This window comes from Piliocolobus tephrosceles, chromosome 13 (assembly GCF_002776525.5).
Source record: "Piliocolobus tephrosceles isolate RC106 chromosome 13, ASM277652v3, whole genome shotgun sequence".
NCBI classification, from domain to species: domain Eukaryota; kingdom Metazoa; phylum Chordata; class Mammalia; order Primates; family Cercopithecidae; genus Piliocolobus; species Piliocolobus tephrosceles.
Genome location: NC_045446.1, coordinates 61,766,325 through 61,784,790, shown reverse-complemented (window position 1 = coordinate 61,784,790; position 18,466 = coordinate 61,766,325). Strand labels below are relative to the sequence as shown.

The following is an 18,466-nucleotide window of genomic DNA, read 5'->3' as shown; positions in this document are numbered from 1 at the left end:
CGTCTGCAGGGCCGAGCCCCACGCTCTGGGAGTCCTGGTGCCTGCCCTGCTATCGCACACACTCTGTTTCCCAGGAACTGTCTGGACTTGCCGAGCTGGCCCCCTTCTTCTCCCTCCCCAGCATGGGGCCGGGTGTGCAGGGGTTGAGCTCTCCCTTCTTTATTCCGCAGGGCCTCCTGGTCAGGAGCCCTAGGTGGGGAGGATGGGGCCCCAGGGTTGGAACCCCATAGACTAGTTTTGAATGGCAGCTCTGCCATTTATTAGCCTTGGCCTTAAGTGTTTTGAACCTCCCTGAGCCTCAATTTCCTCATCTGTAAAATGGAAATATACAGGCTGTAGCACCTACCTCATAGAATTATGGTGAGGATTAAAAGAGACAATGGGTATCAAGTACAGAGCAGGGGGCCTAGTATTCCGTAGGCACTCAGTAAATGTGGGTTCAGACTCGAGGCTGAGAACATCTCTAGGGACTTTGGAGCTGAGGTAGCTCCAAAGAAAGCGATTTTCAGCTAAGTAGTACCTGTGAGGACTGTAGAGCTGTCTGCAGACTGAACAATTGCCCTTCAGCTCCACCGTGAGGTGTGGAGTAGAATGACTAAGTTGGAAGGACCTTAGAGATAATCTAAACCCTTTGATTCCCATGTTGCCGAACTGTGGAAACAGACCTAGAGTGGGTAAGTGGCTTGCCAAAGGTCACACAGCTAAATGGGAGGCCAGGCATACCTCCAAGAATTGGAATGGACTGTCCCTTGAACCTCCTCATCAACTCCTGATTTGGGCAGTGCCTCTTCATTCCCTGAAGATCTAGTTTTCAGTTTGGGAATCCTAGTGGTTCCTCAGAGATCTAGAGCTGCAAGCTTCAGGGATGGATGCTGGGAGGGAAGACTAGTGCTACTGCAACTTCAGAGTCTAGGTTTGCGCTGAGTGAGGAAGATGTTCCCCATCTAGGGCCCTAAGGGACTCAGAGTTCATTTAGGGATGATCCAGGGAATTTTTTTTTTTTTTTTTCTGGGAGGGTCACCAGAGCCACTTCCAGCTCCCTGGGGAGATTCCTGATGCTCCTAAAAGGGAGAGAGGAACTTGAGCAATTGGAGCAGGCTTCCTGATCAGGCCTGGCAGCTGGGGGAAAATGGGTGAGAATGTGGAGGCGTAGCCACCTGGCTTGTTCTGGAATGCCAGGATGCCAACCTAACTGAGATCAAGGTTCTTTTTGAGGGTGGGACTAAAGGGAGAGTCTTGTGGGTGGGGCCAGGAAGAGTTGGGACTTGATTTGACAAGGGCTTTGAGCCCAGAAGGGTATATTCTTTATGTGTCTGGAGCCAGCCCTAGCTTGGCAACAACAAGCCAGCGTTCCAGGGATGGCTTTCCCTCCAACTCAGCATAGGGCTTTGTGGAAGAGCCTTTCTCTCTCTCTGAGTGTCTTGGTTTCTCTATCTTTACAATGGGAATAGGGCTAACTGCCTCATCTATGTAGAATTTGGTTTTTCCTTTTTTTCCTTCTGTGAACAGGTGCCTCTTCTGCCTCTCTCACTCCAGTCCTAACCTGACCTTTCTGTCTCAAGCTCAGACCCAGAGAGGAAGGGGTCAAGGAAGGCCAGAGTTGCAGTGTGTAACTGCAACTGTGGGTCCCACATGTATCTCTTTGTTATGTGATCCTGAGCAGATTCCTGCCCCAACTTTCCCTTCTGTACACTGTGGGGAGCTGAGCTGGGATTGTTGGTATACACTTACTTGTTATAGTTCCTGACCTTAGCTACCCTTATGCAAGGGGGAAATCACAGCCCCCAGGAACCCTCATCTGTTCACAGGAGGGTGGTGTGGACAGCCCCCTGAGCACTGGGGAGCCTCCAGAAGCTGACCAAGCAGCTCTCTCCAGCAAACAGCAAGCCCAGGCTAGCACCAGACCTGATTCTGCAAAGCCTTTCACTCTCGGGGCATGTGAGAGAGCAGGCTGGGACAAGCAGAGGGCTCGGGGTTCTGTCAGCTTCCATGGAATCCCTGCCGCTGTGGACTGTGGTGCAGGCACACAGAGCACACAGAGTCTGGGAAGGGACTGAAGGTGCGGGAGGGCCCTGGGCCAGTGGGGAGCAATGAGAGCTGATGAGAGGTCTTGAAGCCTGGAGACTGGGCCTGAGGCTCAAAGGCCTGGGGGAGGAGATGGGCCACTGCATCCACTGGTAGGTTTTAGGGTTGGTTCTTGAAATAAGTAGAGACACTTAAAGCAGCTTCTCTAGTCCTAGGCCTGTCAAGCTAGGCGGAGAGGAGTGAGGAGAAGCTCTCCCAATCCATTCAAGCTTTATCCTAGCACAGATTTGGTTCATTGTCTTCCCGCTGAAATTGAGGTAGAATGTTGTCTTTCGATTCTGAGTCAGTCTTCCTCATCCAGGGCGGGAGCTATCCAAGTTTAGGTGACTTCCTCCTCGTACTCCCCACCCCATGGCACACAGCTAATTTTAGGACTGAGCACAAGGGCTGACTTTATCACTGAGTCCCAGCCTTGCTGCCTGGGGCCCTGACAGCATGCCACTCCATCCCCAGGTCTGACAAGATGTACCAGGTCCCACTGCCACTGGATCGGGATGGGACCCTGGTACGGCTCCGCTTCACCGTGGTGGCCCTGGTCACAGTCTGCTGTCCACTTGTCGCCTTCCTCTTCTGCATCCTCTGGTCCCTGCTCTTCCACTTCAAGGAGACAACGGCCACACACTGTGGGGTAGGGCATGGGGACACTGATAGCCTCATATTCAGGCCGATCTGGATCTTCTTTAGATCTTGAATATCTTTTAACAAGATTAGCCAGCTCTCCACTGGGGCCCATCAAACATATGGGGCTGCTGGGGGGCTACCTGCAAATTGAAATCTCAAGGGTTAGTCTCCCTCCGCCTTCTGTGAGTTTCTGGAGGCTGGAGTCACTGAAGTGTAATATAGAGTCAGTAAATGAATTACAAGTATAACAGAGTTTGACACATGTCCCACCCCATTTACTTTGATATCCTAGAGAAAGTAGTCTTACATCTTTCTTCCTGCCCCACGCCCATATCCCCGTCCAGAGGGCAGACCTAGAGTCAAATCTGTACTTCATAGAAGAGCAGATTCTGGAACCCCAGGGTTTTCTGAGAAGTGGAGAGAGAACAGGATTGGGCTAGAGGGTGTTTTGGGCCTCTTAATGTACCACTATGGGCTCTGCCTGTCTGTAGAAATGTGATTCAGTATACGTGTGTGTGATTGTGAGGGTCATGACTGTTTGAGTGGGTCGTGTGTGAGAGAGACTATATCTGTGCCTGTCTGTATGGAAATCTGATTATGTAAATGTGTACATGTCTTGGGGTGAGTCCCATGGCCTCTAAGGTTCCATAGATGTCTGTGTACCCTCTGGACAGGGATATGGGGCGCGGGGCCAGGAAGAAAGATGTAAGACTACTTTCTCTAGGATATCAAAGTAAATGGGGTGGGACATGTGTCAAACTCTGTTATACTTGTAATTCATTTACTGACTCTTTATTACCTGAGACAGAGACCCATCCTCAGTTTCCTCATGTCTGAAATATAATGGATTAGCTGGGCATGGGGGTGTGCACCTGTAGTCCTAGCTCGTCGGGAGCCTAAGGTGGGAGGATTGCTTGAGCCTAGAAGTCTGAGGCTGCAGCGAGCTATGGTTGTCTGACTGTACTTCAGCCTGGTGACAGTGAGACTCCCATCTCTAAAAAATAAAATAGGGTTGATAATTCCTGTCCTGCTCCTTCCCAGGTCTAGTGTAGAGCTCTAGGTAAAGAAGGATGGGAAAGTAGTTTAGGGAAGATGATGAAGTGTGAGGAGCAGAAGGAGGAGGAGGAAGAGACTGTCAGGTTGGAAGGCAGGGCAGGAAATGAACTTAGCCTAGGGGCTGTAGGTGGAGAAGAGGCAGGTTCTGCATATGCATCTTTGGGGTCCCTCAGAGTTTTGAAGGCACTAGCCAGCTGGATCTCCCCTTCATGTAAAGAGCATCTGCTTCAGAGAAATGACTAGGATTAGCAGTGTGGTCTAGCTGCAAGTATGGGGTGGAGCCTCACTTCTTTTCTTCATGTGACTGGAGTTTCCGCTCCTCCTGATTTGTCAGTGGGTAGACATGGGCGTTGAGGTATGGACACCCAATCTGATGAGACCTGGGGCTGGGAGCTATTAGAACTGAAAGAAAAGGGTGAACAGGTGATCTGAAGGGAAGGATGACCTTTTCCTGACCTAGTGCTTATCTCAGATAATGCATCAGATGTTCCTGTTACGCTAGCCACTCCTGATCATCCCGCAAAACCCTGCCCAGCTAGCTCTAAAATGTCTTCCCTGTCCTCCTTGGGTCTAACTTAATCACTGTCTCCTCTGGATGCCCACAGTTCCCTGTGTTATCTATCACATAATATTTGTGTCTGTCTTCCCCACCAGATGGGAATCTCCTTGAGGGTCGGCACTGCATTTGAGTGAGAAAGTATTTGGGTTTTTTTTTGGTTTGTTTTAGAGGCAGGGTCTCATTCTGTCGCCCAGGCCAGAGTACAGTGGCATATCATAGCTCACTGCAGCCTCAAATTCCTGGGATCAAGCAGTCTTCCTAACCTCAGCCTCCTGAGTAGCTAGGACTACAGGTATGAGCCACCACACCCAGCTTAATTTAAAAAAAAATTGTGAGATGGGGTCTCGCCATGTTGCCTAGGCTGGAGTACAGTGGCATGATCATAGCTCACTGCAGCCTCAACCACCAGGGCACAAGTAATCCTCCTGCCTCAGCCTCCTGAGTAGCTAGGACAATAGGTATGCACAACCATGCCCAGCTAATTTTTGTGTATGTGTGTGGAGATGGGGTCTCACACTGTTGCCCAGGCTGGTCTTGAACTCCTGACCTCAAGCAATCCTCCCAAAGCACTGGGATTATAGGCGTGAGCCACTGTGCCTGGCCAGAAAGTGTTAGTTGAATAAATGATTAGGACTCCCTAGCCCAGTGCCCTGGGGAAAGGAAGGCATGGTATAAGTCAATCGTAGTCCAAGCAAAATTATAGTATTTGTATGGCATATGGAGTTAAACAGACTAGGCTGTTTGCTCTGCCCCTTGTGACTGACTCCAAGGGCTAATGGCATCAATAGCCTTGGTTTATTAGCTAGGTTACTGCATACCTTGCATGCCTATTACCTGTTCTTGGTATACCAGTAAGGGAATTAAGACATAGATAGTTGCTGGAGTACTTGGTCCCTCTGGAGCAGTACTAGGTCTGTGACCCTGAGGGTATGTTGTCCCCACTCCCTGAGACTACGGTGTTGGTTCCACCTTGGAATTTTTACATTTGCTCTGCATTTCCTACTCAGAGTATCCCAGAAATGGCCAGGCCAAGGAATAAAAGAAGCAAGCTAGTCCATCATATCTATAATTGATTACTTTGCCTCTGCTCACAGATCCCCAGTGATGGGGAGCTTCCTTCCTCCCCAGGTAGCCTGTTCTAAGGAAGCTTAATAACTAATAATTAGCCTTTTTCTTTTCTTTCTTTTCTTTTCTTTCTTTTTTTTTTTTATTGAGATAGAGTCTCATTCTGTTGCCCAGGCTTGAGTGCAGTGGCGTGATTTCGTCTCACCGCAGCCTACCCCTCTTGGGTTCAAGTGATTCTCCTGTCTCAGCCTCCCGAGTAGCTGGGATTACAGGCACCCACCACTACACCTGGTATTTTTGTTATTGATGGGGTTTCACCATGTTGGCCAGGCTGTTCTCAAACTCCTGACCTCAGGTGATCCACCTGCCTTGGCCTCCCAAAGTGCTAGGATTAAAGGCGCGAGCCACCATGCTCAGCCTCTTTTTTTCTTTTCTTTTCGTTCTTTCTTTTTTTTTTTTTAATAGAGATAGGGTCTCACTATGTTGCCTAGGCTGGTCTTGAACTCCTGAGCTCAAGTGATCCTCCTGCCTCAGCCTTCCAGAGTGCTAGGATGACAGGCTTGAGCCACTGTGCCTAGCCCAAACTTTTTCTTTCTTTCTTTCTTTTTTTTTTTTTGAGGCAGGGTCTTGCTGTGTTGCCCAGGCTGGAGTGCAGTGGCACGATCTCAGCTCACTGCAACCTCTGCCTCCTGAGTTCCAGCCATTCTTATGCCTCAGCGTCCAGAGTAGCTGAGATTACAGGTATGCGCCACCACACCCGGCTCATTTTTTGTATTTTTAGTAGAGACGGGGTTTCACTGTCTTGGCCAGGCTGAGGCTTTTACTTATAGTGAGTATGTACCTACTTTCCAGTGAGTCTCTGCCTTGGCCCTGGCTCTTCTTTGATAGCTGTAGAACTATTCTCTCCTCATGGCTTCAGGTCAGCCCTGCAGAGACAAGAAGACAGTAATGAGGGGCCTTGAGTCTATCTTCTTTTTTTTTTTTTCTCCAGATGGAGTCTTGCTCTGTCACCCAGGCTGGAGTGCAATGGCGCGATCTCGGCTCACTGCAACCTCCTCCTCCCAGGTTCAAGAGATTCTCTTGTTTCAGGCTCCCGAGTAGCTGGGATTACAGGTGCATGCCACCATGCCTGGCTAACTTTTTGTATTTTAGTAGAGACGGGGTTTCACTGTGTTACCCACGCTGGTCTTGAACTCCTGAGCTCAGGCAATCCAGTTCCTTTAGGCAACCTTCCCAGGACATGGTTTCTAGGCTCTTCCCTATCCTGAATGTACCCTTGAGCTTGACCCAGTTGGTCACTTTTCTCTGCTGGGCCTTGATTTGGGTGTAGGACTCTACGTGGCCTGGGCAGTACAGGCAAAAGTAGGACTATTCATTCTTATTCCTTTCTGTTAGTCCTCTGTTGATGCAGTCTGAGCTGCCATTAGCTGTTTCTGCACAGGTGCAGGCTGAACATTGCTATCTCATATTTAGGCTTGTTGAGATCTCTTTTGTATCCTGCTTCTATCATCATAGGATTTAGCCATTTCTCCAGTGAGGCCCAACAAGCCCTCTCAGTCCTGCTCTAACAAAAAAGGGCCAGATCCCTCTTTGCTTTCTCTCTTTACCTTATTGGAAACCTGCCTGCGTCCCTGGACACAACTCTTAGAAAGGTCCCTGCCCCCATCACTGGCAAAGAAGCTACTGCCAGCTGACCTCAGCCACTATCACATCTTACCTTTGCACAGTGTTCTAGGATTTATGACATATGCTTGTTGATCCTGAAGGATGTGTGCCTGGGCAGGCGTGGAGAATTGAGTACTGTGGGCGGGAGGGCAGGCCCTGAGGAGCAGGGGGTGGGACCCTCCAGTCTTAGAATAGTCCCAGTCTGGCTACAACCTTCAACCCAAGACCCAGATTCTTCAGCACCGAGTGTGAGTGTTGCTTCGTGAGGCCCCCACCCTGACCCCATTCCTGGGTCTCCTTAGTGGAGGGAAGTATGAGTCCCGAGGGGAGATAAGGTTCTAGGCCTTTTAATATTAAGCCATCTCCGTCTGCCCCAGCTTGATCCAGAGGAAGCCCAGCTTGGGTCAAGGTGGTTGGGCAGTGGGGTTGTGAGGGGGAGTTGTCTGCCAGGAGGGAGAAGGGATTGGAGGAAGCTCGGTTCCCTGGGTCTGGGTCTGATCTGGACAGAGGCCTCCTGGGTCTGGCCCAGGACTGCAGGCTGAAGCTCAGCAGAGAAGGTTCCCATGACCCTCAGATTCTCCCAAATCTTGGATTGGGTAACATTGTGTCTCCTCAGATAGGGAGGAGATGTAGGTCTGGGCCTCCACAGGGACCTGGTATTTTAGGTTCAGGGTACCACTGGCCTGAGGCTTGGATCATTCAGAGCCTGGGGGTGGGATGGCTGGCAGCCTGTGGCCCCATTGAGATAGGTTCTGGGGCACTCCCTCTGTTCCTAGTTGAACTTGGGTAAGGAGCAGGAATGTGGTCAGACAGGGTCAGTAGCCGGGCTTTGGCCTTTCTGAGCCAACGGTCCTTTGTTAGCTGGCCTGAAAGAAGTCTTGACTTAGAACCTGAAGCTGTCAGGTGGCAAGAGGCCTTAGTCCTGGTGTTTGATCCTGGCACAGTTCTGGGCCTCAGTCTCCCCTTCTGTGGAATGGGAATAATAACCTTTCTACCTCTGACCCTTCTCCTGAGTGGCTATGAGGGTTGTGAGAGTGAAGTGGGCCACCAGAGCTCCCTGTCCAAGCCACCGGGAGCCTCTCCTCTGTAGGCTCTTCAAGAGATGGACCTAGAGTATCAGTGTGCCAAGGGGATTCCTAAGCTCTGACCCTGCCTGTCTCTGCTGCTCCTGTCCCATCTCCCTTTGTTCCTTCTCCTCTGCACCGTCTTCCTTTTTCCCTTATGCCTTTTCTACCCTTTCTGCTCTGGCTTTTCCTTATACTCTAAGGAGCCATCTCTGGAAAAGGCCTCACTTTCCTAGGCCCAGGTATCCCAGCAGGCCCCAAGTTGTATCCCTTGCGCTGCTTAGGCCACGCCCTACAGGATGTTCTCTGCGGCCTCCCAGCCTTTGGACCCCGATGGGACCTTGTTCCGGCTTCGCTTCACGGCCATGGTCTGGTGGGTCATCACTTTTCCTGTGTTCGGCTTCTTCTTCTGCATCATCTGGTCCATGGTGTTCCACTTTGAGTACACGGTGGCCACTGACTGTGGGGTGAGTGCCAGCTCCCCAGCCCCTGGGTCAAGACCAGGTCAGGAGGTGGCAGTTAGGGTAGAATTAGATAGTGGAGAGCAAGTGGAGGGTCAGAGAGAGGGAGAAGGACAAGGGGATGGGGGAAGGGTAGGTAAGTCAGAGTCAGAGAATTCATGGGGGGAGACTCAGAGAGAATAGAATCACAGTCTTCCCTGAGTTGGAAGATGATGATAGAAATACAAGGGAGATGCCGGGTGCAGTGGCTCACACCTGTAATCTCAGCACCTTGGGAGGGCGAAGCCAGTGGATCGCTCGAGTTCAGTTCGAGACCAGCCTGGGCAACATGGTGAAACCCCATCTGTATTAAAAAAATGCAAAAAAATTAGCTGGGTGCCCTGGCATGCCCCTGTAGTCCCAGCTACTTGGGAGGCTAAGGCAGGAGAATTGCTTGAGGCTGGGAAGTGGGTGTTTCAGTGAGCTGAGATCACGCCATTACAGTCCAGCCTGGGTGACAGGAGTAAAACCCTGTCTCAAAAACAAAACAAAATAAAAAAAAAAAGCAGGCTCTACGCCGCGGCTCATGCCTATGATCCCAGCACTTTGGGAGGCCGAGACAGGAGGATCACCTGAGGTCAGGAGTTTGAGACCAGTGTGGCCAACATGGTGAAACCGTGTCTCTACTAAAAAAATACAAAAAAATTAGCTGCACATGGTGATGTGTGCCTGTAATCCCAGCTACTCAGGAGGCTTGAGGCAAGAGAATTGCTTGAACCCTGGAGGCAGAGGTTGCAGTGAGCAGAGATTGTGCCAAAAAAACAAAAACAAAAATAACAGTGCAAGGGAGTGGGGGGTTAGAGGGAGGTGATGGGGAAGGGAAGGGTTTGGAGTGGACAGGAGAGATCATGAGAGGAAGGAGACAGATTGGAAAGGAAGCCAGGACTGAGGAGGTAAAGTAAGGCCAGAAGATGGGAGATGTAACAAGTGGCTTTGGCCCAGACTCAGGGACTGACCTTGGAGGATCCATCCTCAGCTCTGATCTGGATCCTCAAGCTTTGTTTCTCTTACTGGCAGCCCCGGGCCCCACAACCTGTGTCCACACAGGGATCTGCCAGCCAGAAACCTGGATGGACTTCTGTCTCCCAGAATCAGTCCACTAGGCCTTTCCTGGGGGCCCAGGGATAAAGGTTCTGTGCTAGGGGCATGGAATTAGATATGTACTTGCCCTTAACATCTCACTGTTACGAGAGTCAGTCCTTAGACACAGACTGTCACAACACAGTGACCTAGGGTTCCTATTATGATAAAAAAGAGTACAGTGACTGTGGGGCTCAGAGGAGGCACTTCACCCAGCTTGGAAATTGGGGATCACTTTCTTCTTGGGAGGAGAGGACATTGTTGCTCTGTGGTAAAGAAGGCTTTTTGTGAATGCCAGGCTGACAACTTTTGATATTATCCAGAGGGCAATTTTTATCAAGAGCTTTGGAAAGATTTTAGGTAGGAAAGGGACATGATCAGATTTGTGCTTTATGTATTTAATTATTTAGAGACAGGATATCACTCTGTCTCCTAGGCTGGATTACAGTGACCTGATCTTGACTTATTGCAGCCTTGACCTCCTGGGCTCAGGTGATTCCTCACCTCAGCCTCAGCCTTGGGTAGCTGAGACTACAGGTGCATGCCACCATGCCTGGCTAATTTTTATATTTTTTGTAGAGATGCGGTTTTGCCATGTTGTGTAGGCTGGAGGTTTGTGCTTTAGAAGACCATTCTAGCTTCTGAGTGGAGAACAGCTTTAAGGGCAGGGGCAAGACTAGGGTATAAGGAGGCTAGTGCAGTAGCTCATGCTACTGGGGGAACCAGAGCTAAGATGCATACTGTGAGGATAGAGAGGAGGGATGGAGTCCAGAGAGCTGTAGAAAGTGGGATTGACAGCAATTGGAGTTTTTGTGCAGTTGGCATGGGGTGGGGGACAGTAGGGTAGCTAGAGAAGGCATCTATAATGTGAGGGGACTTTTACCTGAGGCCAAAGGAATGAATCTCATGGTGAAATCTGAGGTGCTGTGAAAGGGGATTTTGGGGAACCCTGTCTTTATACCATATGGGTTTCTGATCTGCTGTCCTATCAGAAAGGGCTTATCCTCCTGTCTCTCAGTACTCTTAGCTCTGGGCACATGGGGAAGTTTGGGGTGAGCTGTGTACCTGGTTTCTCATAGCTCCTGATGTTGCTTGTTGCTGGTGCAGTCGGTGAGTGGGGAACTTGTGTACTGGGAATGGGGCTGGGGGTAGGAGTACATGTACCTGATTATATGCATGTGTCTGTGTGTTATGTGTGCGTGTGTGTGTATGTGATGGAAGAGACAGTCCTGGCTCTTAGAATCCCACCCCCATCCCTAATCTGAGAGAAGCTCATGAAGACAGGACCAGCAGCCACAATGCCCTAACTCACATTTCCTCCTGAGGTCTTCCCCAAACCCTGTATTGTTTCTCCCCAGTACCCATTCCCAACAGTGGTCAGGGTTCAGGGCCCTTGAATCCTTTAGGCTCTCCCAGTCAAGCTTTAAATGGTGGTCCTGTTTTCCTTAAAGTAGTTGAGATTGGGGAATAGTTTTCAGAATGAATATTCTAGGAAGCAGAGGCAACACTCTGACTAACCCAACTCAGAGTAACTCAACGCAGAAAAATCTAGTAAGGAAACTGAGAGGCTCCTGCCTCTCACCCAGAAGCAGACCTTCCCATGCTCTGTGGCCATGTAGCTCACAGTGTTTTTGCATTCTTTACAGGAAATTTTGTCTTCTGAAAATCATCACTTACTGCACTTACTGCATGCCAGATACTGCAGATGTTTTATACATGTTATATTTAGAATTCCTATGGCTGGGCATGTTGGCTCACACCTGTAATCCCAGCACCTTGGCAGGCGAATCACTTCAAGTCAGGAGTTTAAGACCAGCCTAACCAACGTGGTGAAACCCCATCTTTACTAAAAATACAAAAATTAGAGGCCGGGCGCCTATAATCCCAGCTACTCGGGAGGCTGAGGCAGGAGAATTGCTTGAACCTGGGAGGTGGAGTTTGCAGTGAGTTGAGGCCACACCACTGCACTCCAGCCTGGGCAACAAGAGTGAAACTCTATCTCAAAATAAAAAATTAGCTGAGAGTGGTGGCACCTCTAGTCCCAGCTACTTGGCAGGCTGAGGCACAAGAATTGCTTGAACCTGAGAGGTGGAGGTTGCAATGAGCCGAGATTACGTCAGTGTACTCCAGCCTGGGCAACAGAGCGAGACCCTGTCTCAAGAAAATAAATAAATAAAGAGAATTCATAAACACCCTGCAAGGTAGGTGGTGTTATATCCATTTTACCAATGAGGAAATTGGAGCTCAGAGAGGTGAAGTGACTTGCTCAAGGTCACCCAGCTAATAAAGGCAGAGCTGGGGTGCAGACTCAGCTTTGTGCAGTTCCTGAGCCTCTACGCTGCCCCTTCACATTACTCAGAGTGCATGTCTGAGCCTGGTCTCAAGCTATGATATCTTAAGCTATGGCTTTGAGGCCAGCATCTTCTCTCCCAGAGCTCTGCATTTAGCTTCCTCTGACAGTGCAGAGGGGAATCCATCTCCTTTTTTGTGGAGGCTGTGAAGCCCCCTGTCTAGTCTTGCCCCAGGCCTACCTGTGGGTTACTCTGTGAGCTGCCTGCAGCATTGCTCACCTTCTCAGCAGTCTAGCATCTCATTGAAAGAAAGGAATGATGGTCCTTCAGAACTCCACTTCCAAAGACTGTCCCTCCATAGTTAGAGCAAGTTCATTCCCTTGCTGTGTTACTGGGCTCTGGCACTGTGCTGGCCCTCTTTGGAGGTCTGCAAAAGTGCACAGAAAGTGTGGGCAATGGACTAGATATTTCCACAGTTTGGGAATCTTTTAAAAATGCATATTCTTGCTGGGCATGGTAGCTCACGCCTGTAATCCCAGCACTTTGGGAGGCCGAGGCAGGCGGATCACCGGTCAGGAGTTCGAGACCAGCCTGCCCAACTTGGTGAAACCCCATCTCTATTAAAAACATGACATTACCTGGGCGTGGCAGCAGCTGCCTGTAATCCCAGCTACTTGGGAGGCTGAGGCAGGATAATTGCTTAACCGCAGGAGGCAGAGGTTGCAGTGAGCCAAGATCGTGCCACTGCACTCCAACCTGAGCAACAGAGCGAGACTCCATCTCAAAAAAAAAAAAAGCATATTCTGGCCTGGCATGTTGGCTTATGCCTGTAATCCCAGCACTTTGAGAGGCCGAGGGCGGTGGATTGTTTGAGTCCAGGAGTTCTAGACCAGCCTGGGCAACATGGCAAAACCCTGTTGCTACTAAAAAACAAAACAAAACAAAACAATCCAAAAAATTAGCCAGGCATGGTGGTGGCTACTTGGGAGGCTAAGGTGGGAGAATCACCTGAGCCCAGGAAGTAGAGGCTGCAGTGAGCTGAGATCATGCTATGGCACTCCAGCCTGGGCAACCAAAGTGAGACCCTGTGTCCAAAACAAAAATAAAAACAAAATGGCTGGGTACGGTGGCTCACGCCTGTAATCCCAGCACTTTGGGAGGCTGAGGAGGGCAGATCATGAGGTCAGGAGATCGAGACCATCCTGGCTAACACGGTGAAACCTCATCTCTACTAAAAATACAAAAAATTAGCCGGGCATGGTGGTGGGCGCCTGTAGTCCCAGCTACTCCGGAGGCTGAGGCAGGAGAATGGCATGAACCCTGGAGGCGGAGGTTGCAGTGAGCAGAGATCACGCCACTGCACTGCAGCCTGGGTGACAGCGCGAGACTCCGTCTCAAAAAAAAAAACAAAACAAAAAACAGATTCTGGCCAGGTGAGGTGGCTCATGCCTGTAGTCCCAGCACTTTGGGAGGCCAAGGCAGATGGATAGCTTAAACCCAGGAGTTTGAGACCATCATGGGACACATGAAGAAACCCTGTCTCTACAAAAATTAGCCTGCTACTCAGGAGGCTGAAGTGAGAGGATCACCTGAGCCCAGGAGGTCAAGGCTGCAGTGAGTCATGATCATGCTACTGCACTCCAGCCTGGGTGACAGAGTGAGACCCTGACTCAGAAAGGGGGAAAACAAAATGAAAAAATTTAAAAATGCTGATCCTCAGGTTCCAAGCCTTCTGCAATTTCAAACAATTCCCCCAGTGAGTTAGTTGTATGGGTAATTAAAATTTGTGAAGCACTGCTCTAGGCCCTGAAGTCTAAGAGAGCCTCTTCCCATCTTTGGCTTTCCTGTCCCTGTCTAAACCATTGTTCAGTCATCCTCCATCCTTTCACCTCTCAAACAAGGAAGACGCCAGTCCCTGCAGCTGTGTATTATCTCCTCCTTTTTTCTCAGCTTTAAGGACTGAGGCTTCAATAGGAGTTCCAGGCATTGAGAAAGATGGATGGTGGAGAACATGGTCATTTCCTTAGACTACCCCAGGTTAGGAGCACCCACTTTCTTTTTCTTTCTTTCTCTTTTTCTTTCTTTCTTTTTTTCTCTTTTTTTCTTCCTTTCTTCCTTTCTTTCCTTTTTTTTCTCTTTTTCTTTTCTTTTTTTTTTTTTTTTTTGAGACGGAGTCTCACTCTGTGGCCCAGGCTGGACTGCAGTGGCCAGATTTCAGCTCACTGCAAGCTCCAACTCCCGGGTTTATGCCATTCTCCTGCCTCAGCCTCCCGAGTAGCTGGGACTACAGGGGCCCGCCACCTCGCCCGGCTAGTTTTTTTGTATTTTTTAGTAGAGACGGGGTTTCACCAGGTTAGCCAGGATGCTCTCGATCTCCTGACCTCGTGATCCACCCGTCTCGACCACCCAAAGTGCTGGGATTACAGGCTTGAGCCACCGCACCCGGCCTCTCTTTTTCTTTCTTTCCTTCTTTTCTTTCCTTCTTTCCTTTCTTTCTTTTCTTTCATTCCTTTCTTTCTTTTCCTTCTTTCTTTCCTTTCCCTTTTCTTTCTTTCTTTTCTTTCCTTTCTTTCCTTCCTTTTCTTTTCTTTCCTTTCTTTTCTTTCTTTCCTTCCTTTCTTTTCTTTTCTTTCCTTTCCTTTCTTTCCTTCCTTTCCTTTCCTTCTTTTCCTTCCTTTCCTTTCTTTCTCTCTCTCTCTCTCTTTCCTTTCTTCCTTTTTTTTTTTTTTTTTTTTTTTAGACGGAGTCTCGCTCTGTCGCCCAAGCTGGAGTGCAGTGGCCGGATCTCAGCTCACTGCAAGCTCTGCCTCCCGGGTTCACGCCATTCTCCTGCCTCAGCCTCCGGAGTAGCTGGGACTACAGGCGCCCGCCACCTCGCCCGGCTAGTTTTTTTGTACTTTTTAGTAGTGATGGGGTTTCACCGTGTTAGCCAGGATGGTCTCGATCTCCTGACCTTGTGATTCGCCCGCCTCGGCCTCCCAAAGTGCTGGGATTACAGGCTTGAGCCACCGCGCCCGGCCTCCTTTCTTTCTTTTGAGACGGAGTCTCGCTTTGTCGCCCAGGCTGGAGTGCAGTGGCATGATCTCGGTTCACTGCAAGCTCCGGCTCCCGGGTTCACGCAATTCTCCTGCCTCAGTCTCCGAGTAGCTGGGACTACAGGCGCCCACCACCACGCCTGGCTAATTTTTTATATTTTTAGTAGAGACGGGGTTTCACCGGGTTAGCTAAGATGGTCTCGATCTCCTGACCTTGTGATCCGCCCGCCTCCCAAAGTGTTGGGATTACAGGCGTGAGCCACCGCACTCGGCCTGTTTTTTTTTTTTTTTTTTTTTTTTTTAGTAGGGATAGGGTGTCGCCGTGTTGGCCAGGCTGGTCTTTAACTCCTGACCTCAGGTGATCCACCCATCTTGGCCTCCTGAAGTGCTGGGATTACAGGTGTGAGCCATCATGCCCAGCCCACCCACTTTCTTAATCATGATCAGAGCAGGGCTGCCGTTCTACCACCTTGGCACACCTGCCTAGAGGAATGAATGGCGCTGGGAGCAGACTGAGCAACATCTTAGCTGACCAGTGAATCCAGCACTTTTCTAAGGAAGCTCAGATAGTCTGTGACTCATCCCTGTCCTCTAGAATGAATCTGAGGTCTTGGAACTCACCCAGGGTCTTAGTGGAGGCACAGCTCTGAGCTATGGGTGTAGAGCATCTGAACTCATCTACACACTGACCAAACACAGGCAGGTTCCAGTCTGCAGGGAAGATGGAGAAGGTCCCACCATGCTCCTGCACAAATCCCAGGATAGCTGGGGAATGAGAATCCAGCACTTTGGGCCTAGGACCTGGAAGGAGAGGTCCCTTGGGAGAGGTGTGGGGACATCTGAAGGAGAACTTCCTTCAAGGGGAGGGACTGGAGCAGAGAGGCCAGAGTGATTTTGTTAGATGGAGAGAAGGTTCTCCACATGGGCGGGGCTGGCAGAGGCAGATGCCCAGACAGGTCACAACTCTCTAGGTGCCTAATTACCTGCCCTCGGTGAGCTCGGCCATCGGCGGGGAGGTGCCCCAGCGCTACGTGTGGCGTTTCTGCATCGGCCTGCACTCCGCGCCTCGCTTCTTGGTGGCCTTCGCCTACTGGAACCACTACCTCAGCTGCGCCTCCCCGTGTTCCTGCTATCGCCCGCTGTGCCGCCTCAACTTCAGCCTCAATGTCGTGGAGAACCTTGCATTGCTAGTGCTCACTTACGTCTCCTCCTCCGAGGACTTCAGTGGGTGCCCGGATGAGGGAGGAGTGGGGAAGGGTTCCCTGAGGGGAGGGGCCTGCCCCTACCACATTCGGACCTTCCTACTTAGTGGTGTGGGCACTCCCTGCAATGTGGCTCCCAATCCTCTTTCCCTCTAGCCATCCACGAGAATGCTTTCATTGTGTTCATCGCCTCATCCCTCGGGCATATGCTCCTCACCTGTATTCTCTGGCGGTTGACCAAGAAGCACACAGTAAGTCAGGAGGTACGGTCTATCCCTAGCGGGGGCTCCAAGCAGCCCAGAAGAAAATCAAGGACATCTGTCCTCAGGATTCGGGTAATGGTGAGGTGGGAACTGAGTTCTAATGGGAACCCTGGCAGAGGGGTGCTGGGGTTGGGGCTGGGGCTTGGTGACAAACTGAGGGTGGTTGGTCAGAATCTAGGGCTATAGCACTGTGTTTGGGTAGTGTAGGTGACTGGAGAATAGAAGAGATGAAAGCTGCAAAAGGGGATAGAATGAGGAGTCGCATCTAGGCGGCAGTGAGTTAGGAACAGTGTCAGGGGACTGTGGTCTGTCATAATTTCAGCGCCCCACATGTGTATATGGGTTTCTTTCCCCCCACAGTATTTGGAGGTGGGGTTGGTGGGTGACTCCATGTAACTTTCATACTCCATCCCCCTGAAGTGGAAGGGGCAGGAATACCACTGCTTCTTGGCCCATCACTCCCCCAGAGGCAGGGACGTCAACACGTTCCTCATTCTTGCTGCCCCTGCCTGTGCTCCCTTCCATGACCACTAGTGGGAGCCAAGGGAGATAAGGCCCAGCCCTTAGGAGCTAGGGCTGAGAGGGGAGCCCTAGCTCTCATCCCGGCAAGCTGCAGAGTGATCAGACAGCCCATTCCCTAGGATCGGAAGTCCTACAGCTGGAAACAGCGGCTCTTCGTCATCAACTTCGTCTCCTTCTTCTCGGCGCTGGCTGTCTACTTTCGGCACAACATGTATTGTGAGGCTGGAGGTGAGGTCAGGATAGGATCCACAGGCAGTCATGAGTGGCTATGGGGCAGCAGTGATGTTTTTGATAATGGGCAATGGTCTTGGGGACTGACTGCCATTGTGCTCTCTGTAGCAGACTAATGGTGGTGTGATTTATCAAGAGGCCCCTGAGGCGGTAGCAGGAAGTTCATCATGCCCTGTTCCTTGTGTCCTCACAACAGTGTACACCATCTTTGCCATCCTGGAGTACACTGTTGTCCTAACCAACATGGCGTTCCACATGACGGCCTGGTGGGACTTCGGGAACAAGGAGCTGCTCATAACCTCTCAGCCTGAGGAAAAGCGATTCTGAACCCTTCAGTCCTGCTTGGAAGGAGGAAGCCCACTGCCCAGAAACAAGAAACAAGATACCATTCTGGCCTTCCCCACCCTACATCCTCTCTTGGCCTTACTGAAGATGGGGGAAGGGTAAGAAGGAAGGGCATAGGCCAAGGCTGCTGGCTTCTCCTCTCCACCCCTCATATGGGCATGGGGTCCTCAAGCAACATCACCTTTACCTGAGAGGCCCCAAGAAGCTGAGCTGGCAGAGAGCTCCACCATTTGGTGCTAAAAAAACATCCCGAGGTTCATGACCACCATCCACTTTCTGGCCTTTACATAGTCACCTTTCACTGAGGTCAGGAGCCCCTGAGCAGTTGCTGCTCCCTGACAACCACAGCCATTTCTCTCCACGGGGTCATTCACAGGACTAATGTATTTCATGATCTACTGTGCACATCCAGGCCTGTGGCCACAGTCCCCTGCTAAAGCTGCTCAGGTGTTCTAGTCCTGACTTCACCTTTTTGATGTGGTGTGTGCCCTATGGTATGTACCCTTCCCTATCTGAGCCTCAGTGTGTCCGTGTGTCTGATGGGGGATGGGTGGGCTGTATGATTTCCAAGGGCTCTACCAGTCAGTGGTTCCGATGTCATTGGGTGGAGGTGGTGTTCTGTACCTAAAGGATGACCTGCTCCAGAAACAGCACCAACACACCATGTATTTTCTTCTCTCTTCTGAAAATTCTGGCTTATAGACCCCTCCCTTCCTTTGCAAAGGTATGGGATACAGGGGTCAGATGCAGATTTCTACCGTAAAATGGGCTCTCTGGTATCTCCTGTCTTCCCTACTGCTCCAAACCCTAAATTTTGGTTGTACATTTTGTCTTAAAGGAAAATAAATTTTTTGGGGGGGGCCAACAGTCGCTTAGGCTTGC

General features: G+C 50.4%; 1 protein-coding gene across 8 annotated transcripts in view; it reads left to right on the top strand.

The window, feature by feature from the left end:
• PGAP2 (post-GPI attachment to proteins 2) overlaps nucleotides 1-18,466 on the top strand; it is a 27,678-nt gene extending 9,212 nt beyond the window's left edge. For 3 of the 8 annotated variants that reach the window (XM_023209586.1, XM_023209579.1, XM_023209581.1), the window contains 5 exons: nucleotides 2,539-2,713; nucleotides 15,993-16,245; nucleotides 16,380-16,486; nucleotides 17,128-17,236; nucleotides 17,436-18,466. In XM_023209586.1, the coding sequence (XP_023065354.1) occupies nucleotides 2,539-2,713; nucleotides 15,993-16,245; nucleotides 16,380-16,486; nucleotides 17,128-17,236; nucleotides 17,436-17,566 (775 nt within the window). In that variant the 3' untranslated portion in view covers nucleotides 17,567-18,466. Of the gene's footprint in view, nucleotides 1-2,538; nucleotides 2,714-8,399; nucleotides 8,583-15,992; nucleotides 16,246-16,379; nucleotides 16,487-17,127; nucleotides 17,237-17,435 lie in introns of all 8 variants that reach the window. The other 5 variants (XM_023209587.2, XM_023209582.2, XM_023209583.2 and 2 more) reach the window with 3 other exon arrangements.